The sequence below is a fragment of the Nerophis lumbriciformis genome, linkage group LG18, assembly GCF_033978685.3.
Source record: "Nerophis lumbriciformis linkage group LG18, RoL_Nlum_v2.1, whole genome shotgun sequence".
In the NCBI taxonomy this organism is placed as follows: Eukaryota; Metazoa; Chordata; class Actinopteri; order Syngnathiformes; family Syngnathidae; genus Nerophis; species Nerophis lumbriciformis.
In genome coordinates, this window is record NC_084565.2 from 28,380,582 (window position 1) to 28,405,000 (window position 24,419).

The 24,419-nt window shown below is 39.4% G+C and overlaps 1 protein-coding gene across 2 annotated transcripts in view; it reads left to right on the plus strand.

The window, feature by feature from the left end:
* Positions 1-24,419, plus strand: part of LOC133617758 (uncharacterized protein C1orf21 homolog) — a 76,781-nt gene that overhangs the window by 24,909 nt on the left and 27,453 nt on the right. For both annotated transcript variants that reach the window (XM_061977952.2, XM_061977951.1), the window contains exon 2: positions 21,018-21,147. In XM_061977952.2, coding sequence (XP_061833936.1) covers positions 21,057-21,147 — 91 coding nt within the window. In that variant the 5' untranslated portion in view covers positions 21,018-21,056. The remainder of the gene's footprint in view (positions 1-21,017; positions 21,148-24,419) is intronic.

Consider the following 24,419-nt stretch of genomic DNA (forward strand, 5'->3'; position numbering starts at 1 on the left):
CTGAGTGCCAACAGGGAGGTAATGGGTCCCATTTTTATTGTCTTTGGTATGACTCGGCCGGGGTTTGAACTCACGACCTACCGATCTCAGGGACCGACCAAATGTATTACACTATATACATCCATTCATACATTATATTACTAACATTTCCTTTCATGTAAAAAAACACACATTTTTAAGGTGTTGTGACTTTTATTTTATTTTGTAGTAGTAGCAACTTCCTTTGTTTTCACTTTATGGAAGTGCGCATGCAAGTGACGTCGAGGCCACATTGGGGCTTGTGTGCGTTTGTACTGGAGTCTGATAAAAAATCACATTTTACTTGCAGTGTAAATAGTCAGCTAACAAAAGTCAGACCTCAAAAAAATCTGATTCGTGCCACTTTGGCCTGCAGTGTAAACGTAGACTGGCAAAAAAAACCCGGATCAATGTCACTTGAGGGCAAAAAAATCCAATTTGGTGCGCAGTGTAAACAGGTCCTTTGTTATCTTTGACTGTCTCATCATAGTGATGTTGAAGCCGATGCGTACAACTAGGGCTGGGCGATATATCGATATACTCGATATATCGCGGGTTTGTCTCTGTGCGATATAGAAAATGACAATATCGTGATATTCGAGTATAAGTTCTCACCTAGTTGTTTTTAGCTGCGGGCATTACACTACAGGCTCTTCTCACTCTTTGTTGTCTGTCCTTCTCACAGAGACATAAAACAAGCGCACCTTTTTACATACGTCACATACGTATACGCCCTCGCGGAGCAGAGAGGTAGCAGCATGGACGTTAGCTGTGGTGCGAGTGGTAATACGAGAGAAAGAAGGTGCGAATCTGGTAACAAATGAAGGAAGAATTAATTCCCAAGAAAAACAGCACAGGGTCCATCGTCTGGCGGTGGTTTGGCTTCAAGCGGGAATATGTCGAACAGATAACCGTAATTTGTCAAGTGTGGGGCAAAAGCGTTGCTACAAAAAGTAGCATTACTGCTAATATGTAGCATCATTTGAAAAGTCACCCGCTAGAGAATGAAGTGTTTGAAACTCCGCATGTCAACATCTCCGTTCGGTGCCACACCAACAAAATGCTGAGGCAACCATTTCCACATCAACACCGTATGAAAAAAATAGTCAACTACAGAAGGAGATAACGTCCGCAGTAACCTACCACATAGCGAAGGACATACACTATTTGATTTCCTATTATGCAGCTCATTTTTGACAGTTATTGAAATAACTTGTGTGATATCATGCACAAAAGTGCGCTTTATACGTTTTAAACTATTGTCGTGGCGTTCTGCACAAAAAGTGCACTTTAATTTAGTGTTGTTTTGATATGTCATCTTGAGGACATCATGCACCAAAGTGCACTCATAGCTTGTCTTGCACTTTCTGTTTTGAAATGACATGAATGTTTGTGCCACTGCTTAATAACTGTTTAATAAATACACTTTTGGTCAATTGACTTAGTTGTGATTTCCCTCTCTGCATGAAAGTTTAAAATGAGCATATATTAATGCAGTATGAACAAGAATGTAGACACATAGAATCATCATACTGTTGTGATTATATGCATCAAGTGTTCATTCAAGGCTAAGGCAAAATATCGAGATATATATCGTGTATCGTGACATGGCCTAAAAATATCGAGATATTAAAAAAAGGCCATATCGCCCAGCCCTACGTACAACTATGTTCAAGTAGCTAGTGGTGCAATTAGCCTGTCGTTCATGTTAGCTAGACCTGTTGCGAGTCAGCTCCCTAAGATTAGCGTCAAAGTCGGGTGCTCGGGCTCCGGGAATACACTTTATTGTGGCTGGTTTACTAAGATGTATGTTCCGGGTGATGGAGTCCCCTATAACTAAGGTGTGGTGGCCGTTAGACTGGGGTGTAGGACTAGTGAGGCGAGCAGTGAGCAGCAGCGTTGGCCACGCCTGGGAATACTTTTGGTGATTCAACCCCCAATTCCAACCCGTAATGCTGAGTGCCAAGCAGGGAGGTAATGGGTCCCATTTTTATAGTCTTTGGTATGACCTACCGATCTCAGGGCGGACACTTTAACCACTTACTCTGCTCTAACTGGCGGAAACGGCTCTCGAGCAGGGCCAACGTATCCATGAGAAGGATGCATCAGGAACGGAAAGCCATACTCACGTTATTTCTTTCACTGAGTCGAGTTCTTGCTGTCTTTGGAGCGAGGGGGCTTCGGACCGGGACTAGCTTACCTTCGATAGCTTAGCAGCTAGCTAGCTGAAAATGTAGCTGTGAAATTAAGCGAGGGAGTTCTTTGTAAACTTGATACGACTACTAAGTGTGTTAGAGAAGGGCTAAAGAAAGCTGTAAAATAATTATAAGCACACATATAGATGGATATCACTTAGCTTTGACTAAGAATTAGTAGGGAGGGAGCGTGTTCACACTTGTGTATCTCTGACAGAGTGACCATCGGGTTCTTCATCACCTCTCTGACCAGACTAAGATGAATGCCATGTTTGTCGATCATAAACATTCATTTATGTTCCAACACATTTCCCCCCTGCACGTTAAAAGCATTTGTAAACATTTGAGAGTGATCTATTGCGATATCTTTTGTTGGTCAATGAGAGATTATCATCACAGTTCAACATCTCTGTCATGTAAATGCTGCCTCCTGGGCTGGATCGGCATTCCAAATGAGATTATGTTCTTAATTGCCTTACAATAGATAAATAAAGGTTAAATACAGTACAGGCCAAAAGTTTGGACACACCTTCTCATTCAATGCGTTTTCTTTATTTTCATGACTACAGTATTTTTCGGAGTATAAGTCGCACCGGAGTATAAGTCGCACCTGCCGAAAATGCATAATAAAGAAGGAAAAAAACATACATAAATCGCACTCGAGCCCGGTCAAACTATGAAAAAAACTGCGACTTATAGTTGGGAAAATACGTTATTTACTTTGTAGATTGTCACTGAAGGCATCAAAACTATGAATGAACACATGTGGAGTTATGTACTTAACAAAAAAAGGTGAAATAACTGAAAACATGTTTTATATTATAGTTTCTTCAAACGCCCTCAGGAAGAGGTGCTTTAAGACATGGCTAGCTAGCTAGCTAGCGGCTAAAGTCCAGCCCCAGTCGGCAATGTTTTTGCTACTTCTAAATCACTAATCCTGGCTTCCATGGCGACAAATAAAGTAAGTTTCCTACAAGTATTATCCCTGCAGGACGAGGAATAGCTAAACATGCTTCACTACACACCGTAGCTCACCCGTGTCAAAATGTAAACAAATGCCAATGGTGGATCTACACCTAACATCCACTCTAATGGTATCAAGTACAATCAATCAATCAATCAATCAATGTTTATTTATATAGCCCTAAATCACAAGTGTCTCAAAGGGCTGCACAAGCCACAACGACATCCTCGGTACAGAGCCCACATAAGGGCAAGGAAAAACTCACCCCAGTGGGACGTCGATGTGAATGACTATGAGAAACCTTGGAGAGGACCGCATATGTGGGTAACCCCCCCCCCCCCCCCCCCCCTCTAGGGAGACCGAATGCAATGGATGTCGAGTGGGTCTAACATAATATTGTGAGAGTACAGTCCATAGTGGATCCAGCATAACAGTAAGAGTCCAGTCCACAGTGGGGTCAGCAGGAAACCATCAGAGCGTAGCTTGTCGATACTACTATGATTACATCTATTTTTTGGCATCACAACATCTTCTTTCATTTTTCTTAAATGTATATTATGTTTATAAACTCAGGAAATATGTCCCTGGACATATGAGGACTTTGAATATGACCAATGTATGATCCTGTAACTACTTGGTATCGGATTGATACCCAAATTTGTGGTATCATCCAAAACTAATGTAAAGTATCAAACAACAGAAGAATAAGTGATTATTACATTTTAACAGAAGTGTAGATAGAACATGTTAAAGGGGAAGTAAGCAGATATTAACAGCAAATGAACAAGTAGATGTGAGCAGATTGTCTGTCATTCTCATAAAGACACACTTCCCCTCAACGTGTTGTGCACACATTACAGGGCCTCGAAAGAGTCCTGTATTGTTATTTTTTGTCATAGGTTTATCTCAAGCCGTACTTCCTGGAGGCTTACAGGCCAATTCGCAAAGGGCTTTGTACCGAGGATGTCGTTGTGGCTTGTGCAGGCAGCCCTTTGAGACACTTGTGATTTAGGGCTATATAAATAAACATTGATTGATTGATTGAAGTAGATTAATAATTAATTTTTACAATTTGTCCCTCATAATGTTGACAAAATATAAAATGGAAAATGACACAAAATGTTACTGCATATGTTAGCAGACTAAATTAGAAGCCTACTAAAAGACAAGTTGTCTAGTATGTTCACTATTTTAATTAAGGACAAACTTGCAATAAGAAACATATGTTTAATGTACCCTTAGATGTTTTGTTAAAATAAAGCCAATAATGCAATTTTTTGTGGTCCCCTTTATTTAGAAAAGTATCAAAGTACCGGTACCAGTACCAAAATATTAGTATCGGGACAACACTACCGCACAACACTTCACTTTCAAACGGGCGGTCTCGGTCTGCTTGTTTGGTGCACACCAGGATTTGGTCAATTGTGTTCACGCTTGACCAAACGAACACTTTCTTCGTTTGTTGTTTTAATAGCACCAAACCTAACAAGTGTGAACGCAGCTTCACTCTCCACCAGCTTTCAGGTAGCAGTCTTTAACCCTGACAGCAAAGACAGCTGTTTACCTGTGTTTGCTCCTGCATCATATGACCTTGTTTCAACTCAAACACCAGATTGATTCGGTGTCAGCTGTTCTCCCCATGATGGCTATCAGTAAGATATCTTAGGACCGCAGTCAGGCCCTCTAGCTGGATTCCATTTAGCTCTCCTCAGGGCCCTCGTGCCTTGTTGGCTCATTGTCACGACATAATGCAGCCATCATTATTGCTGTTTGTGACAAACAGGTTTTTTTCCCAGGGCAAGTCAGGTCACGATGTCTGGAGCAGGAATGATTTGTCAACGGCGCGCAAGGTTGTTTGGACCGAGACGTCATTTTGATTAATTAAATCCCTTGTTTTTCCTCAGCTAACCCATCATCTGCTGTCATCTTGTTAGAGCGTCATCACATATTTCTTCCTTGCCTTTCTCCATGTGTTTTTCTTCCACTGGTAAAAGAAAAACACTATTCTTGACCTGCGTGTTTTAATACTTAAAAATTCAGTACGGCGTGCAAGGGATGCACTGAGAAGACAATGTAAAAAACGAAGAGAATATTAGGAGGGGAAAAACCCTCGACTATCTCTTTGTGGCGGCAGAGGTATGACTGGCATGTGGTCAAGATGATGTCTTAATATGATTTGCATAATTAGCTATGACACATGCATTTTTAAAAAGGCCAAAAAAGCTATACATTCATTTTCAGACTAATATGTGTGTTATTAGTATGAACAAATATTTTTCTTGATACGTTATAGTTCTATTTATTTATTATGTGTATTGATAGTCCCCATAATGAAAATATTAATATACACTAGAGTTGTACGGTATAACGCAGGGGTTGGCAACCCGCGGCTCTAGAGCCGCATGCGGCTCTTTAGCGCCGCCCTAGTGGCTCTCTGGAGCTTTTTCAAAAATGTATGAAAAATGGAAAAAGATGAGGGGGAAAAAAATATATTTTTTGTTTTAATATGGTTTCTGTAGGAGGACAAACCTCCCTAATTGTTATAAAGCACCTTGTTTATATTAAACATGCTTCACTGATTCGAGTATTTGGCGAGCGCCGTTTTGTCCTACTAATTTTGGCGGTCCTTGAACTCACCGTAGTTTGTTTACATGTACAACTTTCTCCGACTTTCGGGGACGGGTTTTATGCCACTTCTTTTTCTGTCTCATTTTGTCCACCAAACTTTTAATGTTGTGCGTGAATGCACAAAGTTGAGTTTCGTTGATGTTATTGACTTGTGTGGAGTGCTAATCAGACATATTTGGTCACTGCATGACTGCAAGCTAATCGATGCTAACACGTTATTTAGGCTAGCTATATATACATATTGCATCATTATGCCTCATTTGTAGGTATATTTGAGGTCATTTAGTTTCCTTTAAGTCCTCTTAATTGAATTTATATCTCATGACACACTATCTGTATGTAATATGGCTTTTATTTTTTTGCGGCTCCAGACAGATTTGTTTTTGTATTTTTGGTCCAATATGGCTCTTTCAACATTTTAGGTTGCCGACCCCTGGTATAACGGTACTAGTAAAGAATCATAAACAGTAGCATACCGCCTCTAAAAAGTACTGGTTCCCCCCCCTTTTTTAAATTTTTATAAAACATTTTTTTTAACTGGCATGACTGCGCGCCGTAGTCAATGTCCGTGACATTGCTGGTTTTACGAGCAGAGAAGCATGTTCGGCAACGCACAATCACTGAGTACTTACAGGCAGACACGGTGTGTGGACAGAAAGGAGCGAGTGGACGCATTTTGACTTAAAAACTAACGATAAAGGTGAAGCTATAATACTAAAACGCGGCGCTACAAGAGGTGCTTTAAAACATGACGAGCGAACTAACGGCGAACGTCCATCCGCAGTCTGCAGTGTTTTAGCTACTTCTAAATCACTAATCCTCGCCTCCAGGGCGACAAAGTAAGTTTCTCACAAGTATCATCCCTGCAGGGTGACGAATAGCTAAACATGCTTCACTACACACCGTAGAAGGATACAATAGCTCAGTGGCGTCACCGCTAACCAGCTGGCGCTTCACAATGTAAACAAACGCCATTGGTGGATATACACCTGACATCCACTGTAATGATACCAAGTACAGGAGCGTATCTAGTGGATACTACTATGATTACATCAATATTTTTTAGCATCACAAAATTTTTAACTTTTTTAAAAACTCAGAAATGTATCTACTTGGTATCATCCAAAACTAATGTAAAGCATCCAAACAACAGAATAATAAGTGTTTATTACATATTAACACAAGTGTAGATGGAGCATGTTAAAACAGAACGTAAGCAGATATTACCAGTAAATGAACAAGTAGATTAATAATTCATTTTCTACCGCTCGTCCTTCATAATTTTGACAAAATAATAGAATGATAAATGACACAATATGTCAAATTAGGAGCCTTTGTTTGCTTACTTACCAATAAAAGAAAAGTTGTCTCGTATATTCACTATTTTATTTAAGGATAAAATTGTTCCTGGATTGCAATAAGAAACATATGTTTAATGTACTGTAAGACATTTTGTTAAAATAATGCAAATAATGCCATTTTTTGTGGTCTTCTTTATTTAGAAAAGTGTCGAAATACATTCTGGTACCGGTACTAAAATATTGGTATCGGGACAACCCTAATATACACATAAAGTGCACATACATGTAGGAATCATGTGAAATCAATTAATTAAATCAAATACAATAAAATAAAAAAATGAATAAATTGTTTGCTTGTTGATGATTTTTATTTGTTTCTGTATTGTGTTGTTATAATTATATGCTTTTACTTGTAATTGTATTGAGTTTGTGGACCCCAGGAAGACTTAGTGGGTTGTTGTGGCAACCAGCTAATGGGGATCCTTAATAAAAATCAAAAGTAAATGTAAATTAAATACAGCTTGGTATAAGCAATGCAGCCATTTACGACCAAGTTCCGCACTTATATAATGCAAACATAAAATGGACGATCCCTTTGACAGGCTAACGGAAATTAGCATCGCGATTGTTCTAAACTTGGACAAATGTTTAACAAATGAGATTTTAATAGAACAAAATTGACATGAGACAGAAACAAAATTTCTACTTTGCGGCCAAAGCTCACCAAACCTCAAACTCTGTTTGCAAAACAAATAACGTTGTCAATGGTATGTGGTAACGTCCAAACGACGGACATTTATCCTTGAAAATATGGAGAAGCTGCAGATGGTGGGCCCGACGTGTTTCGATCAAGCATTACCCTTGGTGCACAGACGTACTTTTCGCTTGCCATAAACTATGACTTCCCGTCCGTCCGTGTGCAACATAAACAACATTAACAATTTCTATTATTACACGACAGAAATGCTGCCCATAGTAGACGCCTGCAGAAGTCCACTTCTCAAGGTCAATGCTGTGCATAATTACATTATTTCATAACACTGCTGTAGTTGTTTTTAGCACATTCTATTGTATTTTTTTTCCCCAGCAATATTTCTTATCCGATAATTTTTTTTTTTTTTTTAGAAGGCATGTTACATGTTAAAATTGTGCTGTTTTGGGGGAACCAAGCACGGACTGAATTGGTTTTAATTGATTTTAATGGCCACCGCTGATTTGAGATGTGAGTGTGTTTTGAGGTACGAGCTTGGTCATGGAACCAGTTGAGGCACCATTGTAGTAGGAAACTGCATGTGCATTCCATGTGGAATGCTTAGAAATGTGATACAGTGGAACCTCCATTTACAAATTAGATTGGTTCTTGAACATGGTTTGTCAATCAGTTTGTGGAATGAGGCAAATTTCTTCATAGGAAACAATGCAAATATGAATAATGGGTTCCAGCCTCGACAAAAGTCCATATTTTAGTCAAGGTTTGTACACTTTGAACACGATATAAAGTGCGATACAGTACTGTTTATCAAACACACATAACAAAGGGTGAGAGATCAACTTTCTCTTAATCAACAAGCCAAAACAGCAACGACAAGCTGTTTTCCAGTATGCGCTGCCTTGCCGACACGTGCACACAAACGGGTAGTCTCTTTGATGCCCTCACAAAAGGTCAGAAATCACAAACATCCTTAACTTTAACAACCCTATTGTGACAATAATGAACGTTTAAAAAAGTTAAATTCACTTACATTAACATCGGCAAAGGAGGAGATGATTAGAAATGAGCAGACGGGGTAGTAAGAGACCTGCTTTGTTGATTTTTGTTGATTGATATTAATGTACCCCTCGCAAATAGTCTTTTTTTTTTTTCACTCAACAGCGATTCCCTCCTTATTTATACGCTTTAAAAGGGACAATGCACATTAATGAACATTTGACATGTATATATTTGAGAATATTCAGTTAGCAAAAATGACAAAAATTGTCAAGAGGTGAAAAACCCAGAAAAGGCTCAAACGCTGACTAGTAGTGTAGTAGTGTACTCCACTGCAGTGGTGCCCAACCACTGGGCCGCGGCCCGGTAACGGTCCGTGGATCGATTGGTACCGGGCCGCACAAGAAATTAAAAAAAAAAAAAAAAAAAAAAAAAAAAAAAAAATTTCTTCTATTAAATCAACATAAAAAACACAAGATATATTTACAATTAGTGCACCAACCCAAAAAACCTCCCTCCCCCATTTACACTCATTCACACTCATTCGCACAAAAGGGTTGTTTCTTTCTGTTATTAATATTTCTGGTTCCTACATTATATATCAGTATAGATCAATACAGTCTGCAGGGATACAGTCCGTAAGCACGCGTTTTTATGACAGAAAAAAATAAAAAAATACCAAAGCCCCCCCCCCCCCAAACCCCCCACTCCCCCCCCCCCCCCACCCCCTCCCGGTCCGTGGGACAAATTTTCAAGCGTTGACCGGTCCGCAGTTAGAAAAAGGTTGGGGACCAGTGCTCTACTGCACATTAAGTCACATGGAGGGTTCCACCTCTCCAAAAATGCTGCGCCCTGCGGCACAAAATGGTTTACTTGAAAAAAAGTGCAGATGAAATTAACTGGGTTGATTTAATGGCAAACTATACTGTTTTCAGATCGGTAGGTTGTGAGTTCAAACCCCGGCCGAGTCTTACCAAAGACTATAAAAATGGGACCCATTACCTCCCTGCTTGGCACTCAGCATCAAGGGTTGGAATTGCGGGTTAGAACACCAAAAATGATTCCCGGGCGCGGCCACCGCTGCTGCTCACTGCTCCCCTCACCTCCCAGGGGGTGATCATGGGTGTTGGGTCAAATGCAGAGAATAATTTCCGCCACACCTGGTGTGTGTGTGACAATCATGGGTACTTTAACTTTATGTCCAATCCAGTCCAGTTTAATGTCATGCAATGTTTTTTCTGTTGCATAACCTAATGTGAAGTGTTTTCAGTTGTTCCCACTTGTTGACATATCAGACTGTGTGATGAACCCTCTTTGTGTGAAAAGGGAAGAAGGAGACTTAAATCACCACTTCCTTCCCCAGTACCTTGCAAATCAGGAAGCTGAGTCAGTCAGTCAGAAATGATTTGCCATCGAAAGGCGCAGAGAGAAGACAAGTCTTCCTCCCGATGACACTTCCTGGTTGCGTTCTCACTCTTGTTCGCTTTTGGCTCAGCTCGTTTTTCAGGCTCTGTGGTGGCTTGCCTCTCCCGTCGGAGGACCCAGCCAGCTCGCACACTGCTCAGCCTGTTTGCGTGACTCCTGTTTATGCAAGCCGGCAAACATGCGCGTGCACCGCCATCTCTCCCTTTCTCTCTTCGCTTTCTCTTTGCAGTAGTTCCTCCTTGGACAAACCAACTTTTAAAGGAAGCTTGTTCACACAAGCCACAAGACTACGTAACCACCCAAAGTCCACGTATGCAAGACCAGGGCAAGCCCTTGCCTTTTTTGTGCCAATGTGCATTTGCCGTCCTCCTAGAATGATTTTCCGGCTTTGGCTAGTTTTTTTTTTTTTGCGCTGCCTGGTATTTCAGACAATTATTTGATGACATCATGGTTCACGACATGACTTTTCAGCTCTAAACAAGGCTTTGCTTTGGAGACTATTCCTACTATGGTGAATTTAAACAGTAGAGTCGGTATTTACCCGTCCGTGTTCGTCCCTCATGTATTGTGTGACACTTACTGTAAGTCATCTTGAATCTTGCACAGTGTTGCTATTGGCAATATTAACCCAAAATATGCCTTTGGATGTTGTGTCCTCCGGACCAAAGAGAAAAAGAACTGTTATAGGCGCAAAGTTCAAAAGCCAGTATCTGTGATGGTGATGGTATGGGGGTGTATTAGTGCCCAAGCATGGGTAACTTACACATCTGTGAAGGCACCATTAATGCTGAAAGGTACATACAGGTTTTGGAGCAACATATGTAGCCATTCAAGCAACGTCCTTTTCATGGACGCCCCTGCTTATTTCAGCAAGACAATGCCAAGCCACATTCTGCATGTGTTACAACAGCGTGGCTTCATAGTAAAAGAGTGCGGGTACTAGACTGACCTGCCTGTAGTCCAGACCTGTCTTCCATTGGAAATGTGTGGTGCATTATGAAGCGTAAAATACAACAACAGAGACCCTGGACTGTTAAACAACTTTAAGCTGTAAATCAAGCAAGAATGGGAAATAATTCCCCTTAAAAAAAGCTTAAAAAATGGGTCTCCTCTGTTCCCAAACCTTTACTGAGTGTTGTTAAAAGGAAAGGCCATGTACCACAATGGTAAAAATGCTCTTGTGCCAACTTTTTTGCAATGTGTTGCTGCCTTTAAATTCTAAGTTAATGATTATTTGCAAAAGTAGAGTCGGTATTTACCCGTCCGTGTTCGTCCCCCATGTATTGTCTGACGCTTACTGCAAGTCATTTTCAATCTTGCAGTGTTGCCATTGGCAATATTAACCCAAAATATAACTGTCTTTTTTTGTAGACCAATAAATATCATGATCGCTGTCACTTGATCTGCCTTTGCCGTGTTTTGTTGAAATAGGCCTGTAACACGTGCATCTGATATCTTATACTTTTTTATTCTATTTCTTGTGCAGGATGCTAACCGATCATTATCAGCCGATTTTCATCAAAAAGTATGTGATGGCCATTGCCGATTAATGTCTTACAATGCCGATCGCAAACGCAGATCCACTCTGGCTAATATTGTATTTATTTTAAATCCCCAGGCTGACAAGCTAAAAGCTAATTGTGTGTCTCCATTCACAGTGTGGAGCCGCTCCCATAAGTTAAAGTTAAAGTACCACTAGGTGTGGTGAAATTACCCTCTGCATTTGACCCATCCCCTTGTTCCACTCCCTGGGAGGTGAGGGGAGCAGTGAGCAGCGGTGGCCGTGCTCTGGAATCATTTTTGGTGATTTAACCCCCAATTCCAACCCTTGATGCTGAGTGCCAAGCAGGGAGGTAATGGGTCCCATTTGTATAGTCTTTGGTATGACTCGGCCGGGGTTTGAACTTACGACCCACCAATCTCAGGGCGGACACTCTAACAAACACGCCACTGAGCAGGCTTAGTCTAATATAGTATAATAGTATAATAATAATCACCTTCATCATGCCAATTAAACTGCATTTCTTAATATCTTAGGTATCATTATCAAGTATACTGATAGAAGGCATGCTAATAGCTAAGATAGATGCTAAGCTAACTTGAAACAACAGAAGAAATAAGTGCTTAGTAAAGTTAGAAAAGTGTAGGCGGAACCACGTTGCAGCAGAAAGTAAGCAGATATTAACAGGAAATTAACAAGTATATTAATAAGAGTTAGAGGATAATTTAACGACTGTTGGCGTGTCAGCATTGTTGCAGTCAGTACGCCACACGTAAGAGGAAGGCAGGTCGATACATAAATTGGTGGTGTCGACACTAAAGGTAGTATCCGTATATGATCAATACTAGAGTGATTAGATCGATATTCGATTATTTTTGTTATAGTTTACAAACTCACAAACTAAGTAATTGGACACAAGGGCTTTAAAGGGGAACTGCACTTGTTTATTTTATTTTGCCTATAGTTCACAATCATTATGAGAGACATGACAGGGGATGTTATGTTTATAATTCTAAATGTTAAATGCGATCAAAAGTCTGCTTACAATGGAGCCTATTTGAGCCGCTCTATTCCGCCTACAAATCCCTTACAAAAACATCCAAACACCTCCTTTGAGATTTTATATACATGATCTAAGTATATATGTAATGTAGTAAAGGGTACATTTATAATAACATTTAATATTTACGTATTTTAAGCATATGCGGCGCATTCATTTACAAAACGCATCACATTTGCTTTTTTTTCCTCACTGCAGACTACATGAAAGTCAACAAACATAATAAAACATCACTTACTGTGCAAGGTCTGCTGTCATTAGGATGCCGACTGCTGGGATGTTCATATATTCCCATTTAGATGAAGAATGACCATAATCCTCCCAAAGAAACGGGTCATTCTTGCCATTTCTGGCTGTCAAAGTGTACTAACTTGTCAGAATATGTCCTCAGACTTCTACTTTCCAAGTGAAATGCATAATTTATGATCTACAATAAACTTCCAAGGAGCAAGGAAGCGAGGAAAAACCTAACCAGTCGATCATGTCGAAATTGTACACGGGCTTGTGAATGTGATCACGGTGCCGCTATACATAGTTTGTCTGTGTCTGTGTTAGCGCTTATAATAACAATATCAGTAATAGTTAATTAATATTCAAGGTACAAAATGTAAATGGAGTATTGTTGGCGGTTTTTAAATTGTTATTTATTGGGTTTTATGGGCGAAATAGAGGAGCTCCCATTGGCGTATTTACAAGTTAGAATACTGGAATTGTGTGATGCATTACATTGTATCATATGCATGTTCGAAATGAACTGAAACTGAACTGAATTGAACTGAAGAATGCGTTAAAAAAAAATCCATCTGTCGTCATGTCTTTCTTAATGATTGTGAACGATAGGCAAAATTCCAAAAAAAACTGTAGTTCCCCTTTAAGGGCAAAAACCAAAGGTGATAAATCAGAGCCAATAGTAGCAAATAATTTAAAAATATAACTGATGTTGTTACTACGCCATCATTTGTTTTCTGTCTAATTATAATGGTGGTCAAAAATTTCATCATTCAATTATTTTGAAAATGTGAAGCATCCGCATTGGTTTGACCAGTACTGTCCCTGTAACGACTTGGTATCGGATTGATACCCAAAGTTGTGGTATCATCCAAAACTAATGTAAAGTATCAAAACAGAAGAATAAGGGCTAAATACATTTTAACAAAAGGTTGTATAAAATCATATTACAACAGAAAATAACCAGATATTAACAGGTAGATTAAAGGTAGTTTTTACTACCAAAAATGATACCCAGGCGCGGCCACCACAGCTGCCCACTGCTCCTCTCACCTCCCAGGGGGTGATCAATGGTGATGGGTCAAATGCAGAGAATAATTTCGCCACACCTAGTGTGTGTGTACTTTAACTTTAACAACCGGAAATGATAAAATATGTTACGGCGTACATCAGCAACCAAATTAGGTTCTTTTGTAACCCTTTCTATTATAATTTAAATACCAAATATTATATTGATATATATATATATATATATATATATTGTTATCTCCGTAGGCTGCAATAATTACAGTCGTGGTCAAAAGTTTACATACACTTGTAAAGAACATAATGTCATGACTGTCTTGAGTTTCCAATAATTTCTACAACTCTTATTTTTTTGTGATGGAGTAATTGTTAGTCACAAAAAACATTCATGAAGTTTGGTTTTTTTATGAATTTATTGTGGGTCTACTGAAAATGTGACCAAATCTGCTGGGTCAAAAGTATACATACAGCAATGTTAATATTTGCTTACATGTCCCTTGGCAAGTTTCACTGCAATAAGGCACTTTTGGTAGCCATCCACAAGCTTCTGGCAAGCTTTTGGTTGAATTGTTTCCTCCTCTTGACAAAATTGGTGCAGTTCAGCTAAATGTGTTGGTTTTCTGACATGGACTTGTTTCTTCAGCATTGTCCACACGTTTAAGTCAGGACTTTGGGAAGACCATTCTAAAACCTTAATTCTAGCCTGATTTAGCAATTCCTTTACCACTTTTGACGTGTGTTTGGGGTCATTGTCCTGTTGGAACACCCAACTGCGCCCAAGACCCAACCTCTGGGCTGACGATTTTAGATTGTTCTGGAGAATTTAGAGGTACTGTAATCCTCCTTTTTCATTGTCCCATTTACTCTCTGTAAAGCACCGGTTCCATTGGCAGCAAAACAGGTCCAGAGCATAATACTACTACCACCATGCTTGACGGTAGACATGGTGTTCCTGGGATTAAAGGCCTCACCTTTTCTCCTCCGAACATATTGCTGGGTATTGTGGCCAAACAGCTCAATTTTTGTTTCAAACTTGCCAAGGGACATGTGACCAAATATTAACCTTGCTGTATGTATACTTTTGACCCAGCAGATTTGGTCACATTTTCAGTAGACCCACAATAAATTCATAAAAGAACCACACTTCATGAATGTTTTTTGTGACCAACAAGTATGTGCTCCAATCACTATCACAAAAAAATAAGAGTTGTAGAAATTATTGGAAACTCAATACAGCCATAACATTATTTTCTTTACAAGTGTATGTAAACTTTTGACCACAACTGTATATCGTGACAGATTTTAAGCCATATCCTCCATCCCTAATGCTAATTGTCCAAAATTCTGTTGTAGCTTTTTGATTGACCATTTACAGTTAAAACCCCAAAGTCACAACCCCTGCCACAAAGTATACTTTTTGACCATTGCTTTTAACACAACAGGGCAGGAGAAAGGGTCTGCTATTAAACATCACACCCCTTGTTTCCACATTTACCTTCCTTCCAGATGCTTTCCCACCTTTAATACTTCGTCCGCAGCTTAAACATTAACTCTGTGTCAGTTCTGTTCACATAGAAATGGTGGAAAATTCCCAGCTTAAATAGGCCCTCCAACATTTGATGTTCATGATGATGATACAGAAGCTTGTTGTCAGGGTCTTTGCTGACTAAGCGTGTCCTATTGACACACTTCAAGGCAGTCCAACTGTCCTGCGGGTTAAGTCAACACTGGGCAACACCCCACTGTGGTCTCGCGTGTGGCAGCGCTTTCAAGACTTAACTCGTGCTGCAGTCGCCACAGTGAATCTGAGAAAAGTCTCAGTTTCCTTCCTTTCGGGGGGATTTTTCCTTGACATGGATGAAAGTGTGAGGTGTGAGCAGTTCAATCAAAAAGTAATTTTCTACACCTGAGCTGTTTCATTTTGAGAATGAATGAAGGCAACGCATTGCAAAAGTTGGAAAAGTACATTGGAGACCTACTGAAAAGCATCTAATTTTTATCTCGGCTACATTGGTGGCTTTACCATTTAGCATACAGTACTGTGCAAAAGTGTCAGGCCGCGACTAGGAATGAGCATGATGGTCAAAATCTAGTTGAAAGTATTTTCCAAAGACTAGAGCTGCATATTTTCTTTCATTTTCCTCACATTCGGAAAAACAGTGAAATACAGTCGTGGTCAAAAGTTTACATACACTTGTAAAGAACATAATGTCATGGCTGTCTTGAGTTTCCAATAATTTCGACAACTCTTATTTTTTTGTGATAGTGATTGGAGCACATACTTGTTGGTCACAAAAAACATTCATGAAGTTTGGTTCTTTTATGAATTTATTATGTGTCTACTGAAACTGTGACCAAATCTGCTGGGTCAAAAGTTAATATTTGGTTACATGTCCCTTGGCAAGTTTCACTGCAATAAGGCACTTTTGGTAGCCTTCCACAAGCTTCTGGTTGAATTTTTGACCACTCCTCTTGACAAAATTGGTGCAGAACTTTCCTCCAGAAGGTGTTATCTTTGTCCATGTGATGTCAGATGAAACAAAAATTGAGCTGTTTGGTCACAATACGTTTGGAGGAGAAAAGGTGAGGCCTTTAATCTCAGGAACACCATACGTGTGGTGGTGGTAGTATTACGCTTTGGGTCAGTTTTGCTGCCAATGGAACTGGTGCTTTACAGAGAGTAAATGGGATGATTAAAAAGGAGGATTACCTCCATATTCTTCAGGACAACCTAAAATTATCAGCCCGGAGGTTGGGTCTTGGGCGCAGTTGGGTGCTCCAACAGGACAATGACCCCAAGCACACAAAAGTGGTAAAGGAATGGCTAAATCAGGCTACAATTAAGGTTTTAGAATAGCCTTCCCAAAATCCTGACTTAAACGTGTGGACAATGCTGAAGAAACAAGTCCATGTCAGAAAACCAACAAATTTAGCTGAACTGCACCAATTTTGTCAAGAGGAGTGGTCAACAATTCAACCAGAAGCTTGTGGATGGCTACCAAATGCGCCTTATTGCAGTGAAACTTGCCAAGGGACATGTAACCAAATATTAACATTGCTGTATGTATACTTTTGACCCAGCAGATTTGGTCACATTTTCCGTAGACCCACAATAAATTTATATAAGAACCAAACTTCATGCATGTATTTTGTGACCAACAAGTATGGGCTCCAATCATTCTATCACAAAAAATAAGAGTTGTCGAAACAATTGGAAACTCAAGACAGCCATGACATTATGTTCTTTACAAGTGTATGTAAACTTTTGAACATGACTGTATATGGGACCCTTTAATGACTCAATGTCTCAATACATTTTTCTCATATATAGTCAATATGATGTTGCGGAGTAGACTTTTTTTTTAAACTCTGGACCTCTGTATATTAGCACCAAAGACAGGAGTAGCTCCAGTTTGCACTCTCATAAATTTTTTTTAAAAAAGGTGTATGCAGATGGAACTCAGCACAGCTATGGAAAAAATATGCCACTGACTGAACCCCTGTCATTCAAAGCCACATAAAAAGTAGCTTGACTTGAGTTCCAACTTTCTCTGTACTGAGTTAGTGTGCAGACACGAGAATGTGTGTTTTAATGACACGTCCTTATTGCTACTTATTTCTAATTGCATATGAATTGTGTGGTAATAGTTGGCCTGTTGCTCCTCCGCGCACAGCCCGAATTAGAGCGTCCCGGCTTCCAGATTCACGCAGCCTAGCATTATCCCTGCTCACAACAAAAGCTCCGGGGCCGTCACGTGTCTATTTTTAGAGCGTTCCTACTCACAAATTGATGTTTCAATACGTGCAAATGAGAGGTCTTTCAACGCAGGCCGCCTTCAGGACCCTTTCTGACTGCCACTCTCGTTTTTCAATAAGCGCCTTAATGAAAGGACCCCTCGCTGTGCTTTTCTGGTCTAGATTAAGTTTCACACAGTTCATGATGAGTCGTCTCTGCTCACGTCACGCTGCGCCACTAATATCTTCCCGCTTTGTGTAGGCCCTACGAGTGGGTGTTGCGCCCAGAGTGGCAGTGGTGTATTTGTTGTAGCAGTAGGAGGTGTGCCAGGAAGGCCTGCAATGGGCTGATAAGGCTCACGCAGAGGTCCACAGGTGACAACACGTCAGAAATCTCCTGTGCGATTTCCACTTGATCCACAGACAGATTCATGGACAGATTCCTTCATTCTAAGTTGCTGCTGCTGCTGGGAACAGAAAGCAGTGAAGGGCCCACGGAGTCGTTTCTGTAATGCATGAAAATATTCATTCCTGTTGTGTTGTGATTGAATGTGGAACACTTCAGTTTCATTCCTTGGTGGATTTGGTAGTGACAATGTTGACAGCTGTTTATGGCAGTGGCCGATGCTGATCTGTCTGCATGTCCAAACTGGGACACAGAGTTATGGTTTTAGATTCAGGCTAAAATTTAGGGGAGGGTTAAACGTTAGTTAGAGGTTATGGTTAGTGGTTAAAGTTAGAGAGTAGGATTGAGAATTGGTGTTTAAAGGGTTATATTATGATTTTTTTCTACATTTAAAACACTTATTTGGGGTCTACATAACATTTAGCATAAATTTAGTTTTACTGCCACTTTCTGACTGTCTCTTCAGAATGCAGTATGTTTGTGGGTGGTCTTATTTATGTGCCGAAGTCCTCCTCCAGGCCAAACCCCCTTCGACTGCGTCTCCACCCCATCAGCCATGTTTCAGTTTTTAGCGCTTTCATGTAGATTATACTGACAGATATAAGTTAGAACTATTCGCTACTTTATATTAGAAATGGCAACAGCGGAGGACACATGTGCATGTACGAGCCAGTCTGCCCCACAACATGAGCATAGAGAAAAAGAAGGAACTTATTTACTATAACTGAATACAACTGTCTGACTCACGCAAAGCTCTTCAGGTAAACCTCTCCGCTGACGTAACTAAGGCAAAATACGTCACTAAAGTCTCAAATTCTAAATTGCTCATTTAGAGTAATTTTGGAAGAACGCAATATCGTTTTATAAACTTTATAGAGATTTGGGCTAAACATTAAGGTTATGATTATTGTTAGAGATTCAGGTTGAATTGCAGTTTGATTAAATAGTTAGGGTAAGGAATTAGGGCAGGGGTCGGCAACCCGCGGCTCTTTAGCGCCGCCCTAGTGGCTCTCTGGAGCTTTTTAAAAAATGTATGAAAAAGAAAAAAATATATATATTTTTTGTTTTAATATGGTTTCTGTAGAAGGACAAACATGACACAAGCCTCCCTAATTGTTACAAAGCACACTGTTTATATTAAACATGCTTCACTGATTCAAGTATTTGGCGAGCGCCGTTTTGTCCTACTAATTTTGGCGGTCTTTGAACTCACCATAGTTTGTTTACATGTATAACTTTCTCCGACTTTCTAGGACATGTTTTATACCACTTCTTTTTCTGTCTCATTTTGTCCACAAAACCTTTAACGTTGTGCATGAAAGGTGAGTTTTGTTGATGTTATTGACTTGTGTGGAGTGCTAATCAGACATATTTGGTCACTGCATGACTGCAAGCTAATCGATGCTAACATGCTATTTAGGCTAGCTATATGTACATATTGCATCATTATGCCTCATTTGTAGCTATATTCGAGGTCATTTAGTTTCCTTTAAGTCCTCTTGATTCAATTTATATCTCATGACACACTATCTGTATGTAATATGGCTTTTAATTTTTTGCGGCTCCAGACAGATTTGTTTTTGTATTTTTGGTCCAATATGGCTCTTTCAACATTTTGGGTTGCCGACCCCTGAATTAGGGCTATACAATTAGGACTATGGTCAAAGGTTTGGGTTTGAAACAATTGTTAAAAGTTTAGGTTAGAAATTAGGGTTAAAGATTAGAATTGAAACTGATGTGTTGGGGTTAAACATTTGGGTTAGGATGGAAAGTTAAGGTTAGGATACATTTAGGGAAAGACGTTAGAACAATATTCTTCTTCATGTAGAATATATGATATACACATCATTGTACATGTAATGTATAACAATACTGATGCACAGATTATATAAATTAGGTAAAACATATTTGGAAGTGACACCATTTCTCTATAGATTGTGTAATAGATGACGTTATGCTTAAGCCCCCCAAAAACAAGAACCATCTGCTCTAAAAACCAGATAACATTCATACTTATACAAACCAGAAACTCACTTCTGACATGTCTTTAAGTTTATTTTCATCATTATACACTTTGTGTTTGATATATTTCGTTTTATTCCTCCTATTTAAAGTCACTCACATCACACACTTCACTCAGCCAAATATCATGAGAGAGTGAGACCTCTTTGTAAAATTGGCTACATATTATCTTTGTGCTGATGTTGTGTTGATGTTTCTAGTCTTACGTCTTTTAGAACGGGGACAAATTAATATTATCAAAATTGTCTCTTATTATTATCGAAGAAAAGCTATTTAGCAGTATATATCAATATTTTTTTTTATCACCCTGCCCTAGGTTAAAGAAAAGCATCAAAAGTTAGGGTTCGTTATGGTTAAAGATAGGTTTTATGCCACGTTAGAGCAAAGTTATGGTTAAGGTTACAGTTAAGATCAGAATTCAGGTTTAGTGTATGTTGTAAACCATTATTGTCATCCAGCCAGTGTTTACACTCCAGGTTCATAATGAGCTGGAAAAGGACAAACATAACATGAAAAGCGAACGTGGTTAAGCGCCCTATTGTACCGGGACACAGAGATTAGGTTGCCACACCCTACACACCTGGCGCTGCGTGTCATTTCCGCGGCTTCCACACAAACAAAGGCTGGCCTGACTGCAGCCACAACACGGTACACAATGTCCTCGTGTCAGCTTCGAGCATGTCAGACGCTGAAGGGGCAATTAGCGGCAACATACAGTACACCATCTTGCTTTTCACCCATTACTCTGACTTAAAGCAGTTTTATAATCTTCAAATCTCCATTTTGTCATTGATGTGCAGGTAAGAGTGCGATGAGGAGAGCTTTTCCAGTGTGAGGCCATGGGCTGCACCTCGGCCAAGCAGGTGTCGGCCGTGCCTAACGATGAGGAGGGACGTGGCAAGGCCTACAGCAATGGAGACCTCTTCGCCGGTCAGTTTCTGCATCAAATCATACACACGTTAATATGTTCTCCACAACCCTATATGTCTTTAATCCTTCTGACAAGACCCACTGGCCTGTGTGGCCTCTCCATATACTCACTTCATTATAGCCTGTAAGCCTTTGGCCTGATTAAGTGTCTTTAAAGTGTCAACATCACAGTCCTCCTAATGATGGGCTGACATAACCTGCTTAGCCTGCAGACACATAACTTTTATTCTCAAGTAAAAATCAATATAAGTACTCTTGGTTAGATTAAAGTCACCCAGGAAAGGTGCGATGCTAAATACCTTTCACAATACACTGATGTGTGATAAGAACTTCTTTATGTTGTTTAGTTTACTTCAGATTCTCTGCGGAGAAGTCGACAAAGCACATTCCGCAGTAGGCAAGCTCCCCGCTTTTAAAACATTTCATTCAGTGGGCTGAAATTAGCTGGGGATTGTTGACTCTTTGTTTCCAGCTGCAATTGTTACTCCTTTCTTAAATTCAAACTAGGGTTGTACGGCATACCGGTATTAGTATAGTACCGCAATACTAATTAATCTTATTCGGTACTATACCGTCTCTGAAAAGTACCGGTCCACCCCCCTGCACTCCCGTCATCATCACGTCATGACATTGCTGGTTTACGAGCAGACTATCTAGTCGATACTACTATGATTACGTCGATATTTTTTGGCATCACAACATCTTCTTTCGTTTAAAAAAAAAAGAAAAAAAAAAGACTTTGAATATGACCAATGTATGATCCTGTAACGACTTGGTTCGGATTGATACCCAAATTTGTGGTATCATCCAAAACTAATGTAAAGTATCCAAACAACAGAAGAATGACTGATTATTACATTTTAACAGAAGTGTAGATAGAACATGTTAAAAGAGAAAGTAAGCAGATATTAACAGTAAATGAACAAGTAGATTAATAATTCATTTTCTACCACTTGTCCTTAATCATTTTGACAAAATAATAGAATGGAAAATGACACAACATGTTACTGCATATGTCAGCAGACTAAATTAGGAGCCTTTGTTTGCTTACTTACTATTAAAAGAATAGTTGTCTTTTATGTTCACTATTTTATTTAAGGACAAAATTGCAATAAGAAACATATGTTTAATGTACACTAAGATTTTTTGTTAAAATAAAGCCAATACCGCCATTTTTTGTGGTTCCCTTTTATTTGAGAAAATACCGAAAAGTATCGAAATAATTTTGGTACAGGTACCAAAATATTGGTATCAGGGCAACACTAATCCGAACAAATGGCAACCCCATAAATCGGGAGACATACGTGAGTAATGTGATGCGAGGAGGACTGCAAAAAAGGGCAGTAAAGAGAGTCTTTGGGGAAAATTGGGAGGGTTGGCACCCTAACCTATACAGAAAAACTGGAGGATGTGGGGGTTTAATAAATTCTCTTAAAAAAGTGTGTGATCCCCATTGCAGATTAATACCATTTAAAGTACCAGTAGAGTGGAACAACAAGTTGACTTTATATGCTTAATTGTGTTTCATTATATCAATTAAACCATACCCAATTGTATTTTCAATCCACAAAGTATGTGAAAATACCATCTAAACATCACAAAATGCTACAAATTCAGTCAGCCAGTTTGAATATTCCGCTTCGAAGATCTTCAGCAGTTTCCGGGGATTATAAATCAGTTAGTAACATTTTTGCACTCTGACCATATTATCAGATTAGTCATGTTTATTATTCACAATCCTCATGTAATACAAGAACACAAACGCTTGTTATGGATTCGAAATTGTAAATAAATAGCAATTGACTCACCAGATGAATGGTCCTCTATTGCACTCATTACACCTTCTCTAAAAACATCCAGAAATCGTCAACAATGCTCCATTTACATTTAGTGACCTGAAAATGAACCAAATATGAGTGACATAGTTATTATAAGCACCAACGCAGAGGGCCTATTTTAGCGGCGCATTGATAGTCGTAAGATAATGCTAGCTTACGCTTCTGCTTCGCCTCAAACCTGCTAAAAGTAAATTCTAGATTATATAATTCATGCATCTCTCACCTGGTAGTAGACAAATGTGGCCATGGACCAAGAGTCTGGTCGACTTTCACATCCCCCGAGATGGCAGAAAAGACGTAGTTGCGCCAACTTTAACCCTTTATTGCGATTGAATCTTCATGTAAACGGAATTATGTGAGCGTCCCGTTGGTCGGCATCCCAGCAAAAGTGGAAATATTACAATGTTTATTTTATTATGGTTAGTTTGTATGTTTAGCACCTAGAAATGTGACATGATGCTGTAGTGTTTCAATAAAGCTGCCTCCGTTCTAAAACAGATTGATTTCCTCTTTGAGTTTGGGCTCAAAAATATAAGGTTCTGGATCATAATTTTACACAAAGTAATCGTTGTTGGCAGTCACAAAGTCTGCATGATTAGCATTGTTGATGGGGAAGGGATCTGTGGTTCCCAACGCTACTTGAAACTGTATATACATGTTCGAAATAAACTAACATACCAACCAATATTTCAGGGTTCCTCACAAGGAAACCTTACAATCCATAAAATGCTATGAAATTGATTAGCTTGCAAGTTATTGTGATGTAGAAAAATCCCATATTTCTATCAGTTTTCAGGCAAATTCCCATATTTTGAAATGCAAATGTTGATGCTCCTCTTAGACACGAAATAAAGGTGTTTGTAAAATCCCCTGGTGGTAAAACATTATGTCGCTACTGGTCTGACGTTTCTTAAAAAAATAATGTTAAAAAAACATTTAAAGCCTTGTTCAGCTGACATTTATTATTCATGTTTAGCTATATTTTACTGCAAATGAATATTGGCTCCAAATATTGGTTATCGACCTCCTTGGCTACTAATAATCGGTATCGGTATAGGCCCTGAAAAATACATAGCGGTCCATCTCTAGTTTCCGGGTCCCATTTTTGTCAGGACTTGGGCCAGTTAAATTTTTTCATATTTTTTTGTGTTATGTTGCTATGTAGGACGTGTTTTTTTTTTTGTTAAATATCGGGCTGCACTTTGGACACCCCTGACTAGAAAAGTGGCAGAGGCCAAAGAAAAGAGATGGGTTGTGTAAATAAGAGATGACAGAAAGACAGTTGATAGTAATGATGATGATGGGTAGATGAGGGATTAACAGCGATTAGGAATTAAGAGCAACACGAGCGATGGCGGCAGATGATGATCCACATGCGGGCCCGTCATCCCTGTTGTGACCTCCCTCCCGCTTCCCTCCTAATGGGAGCTACCC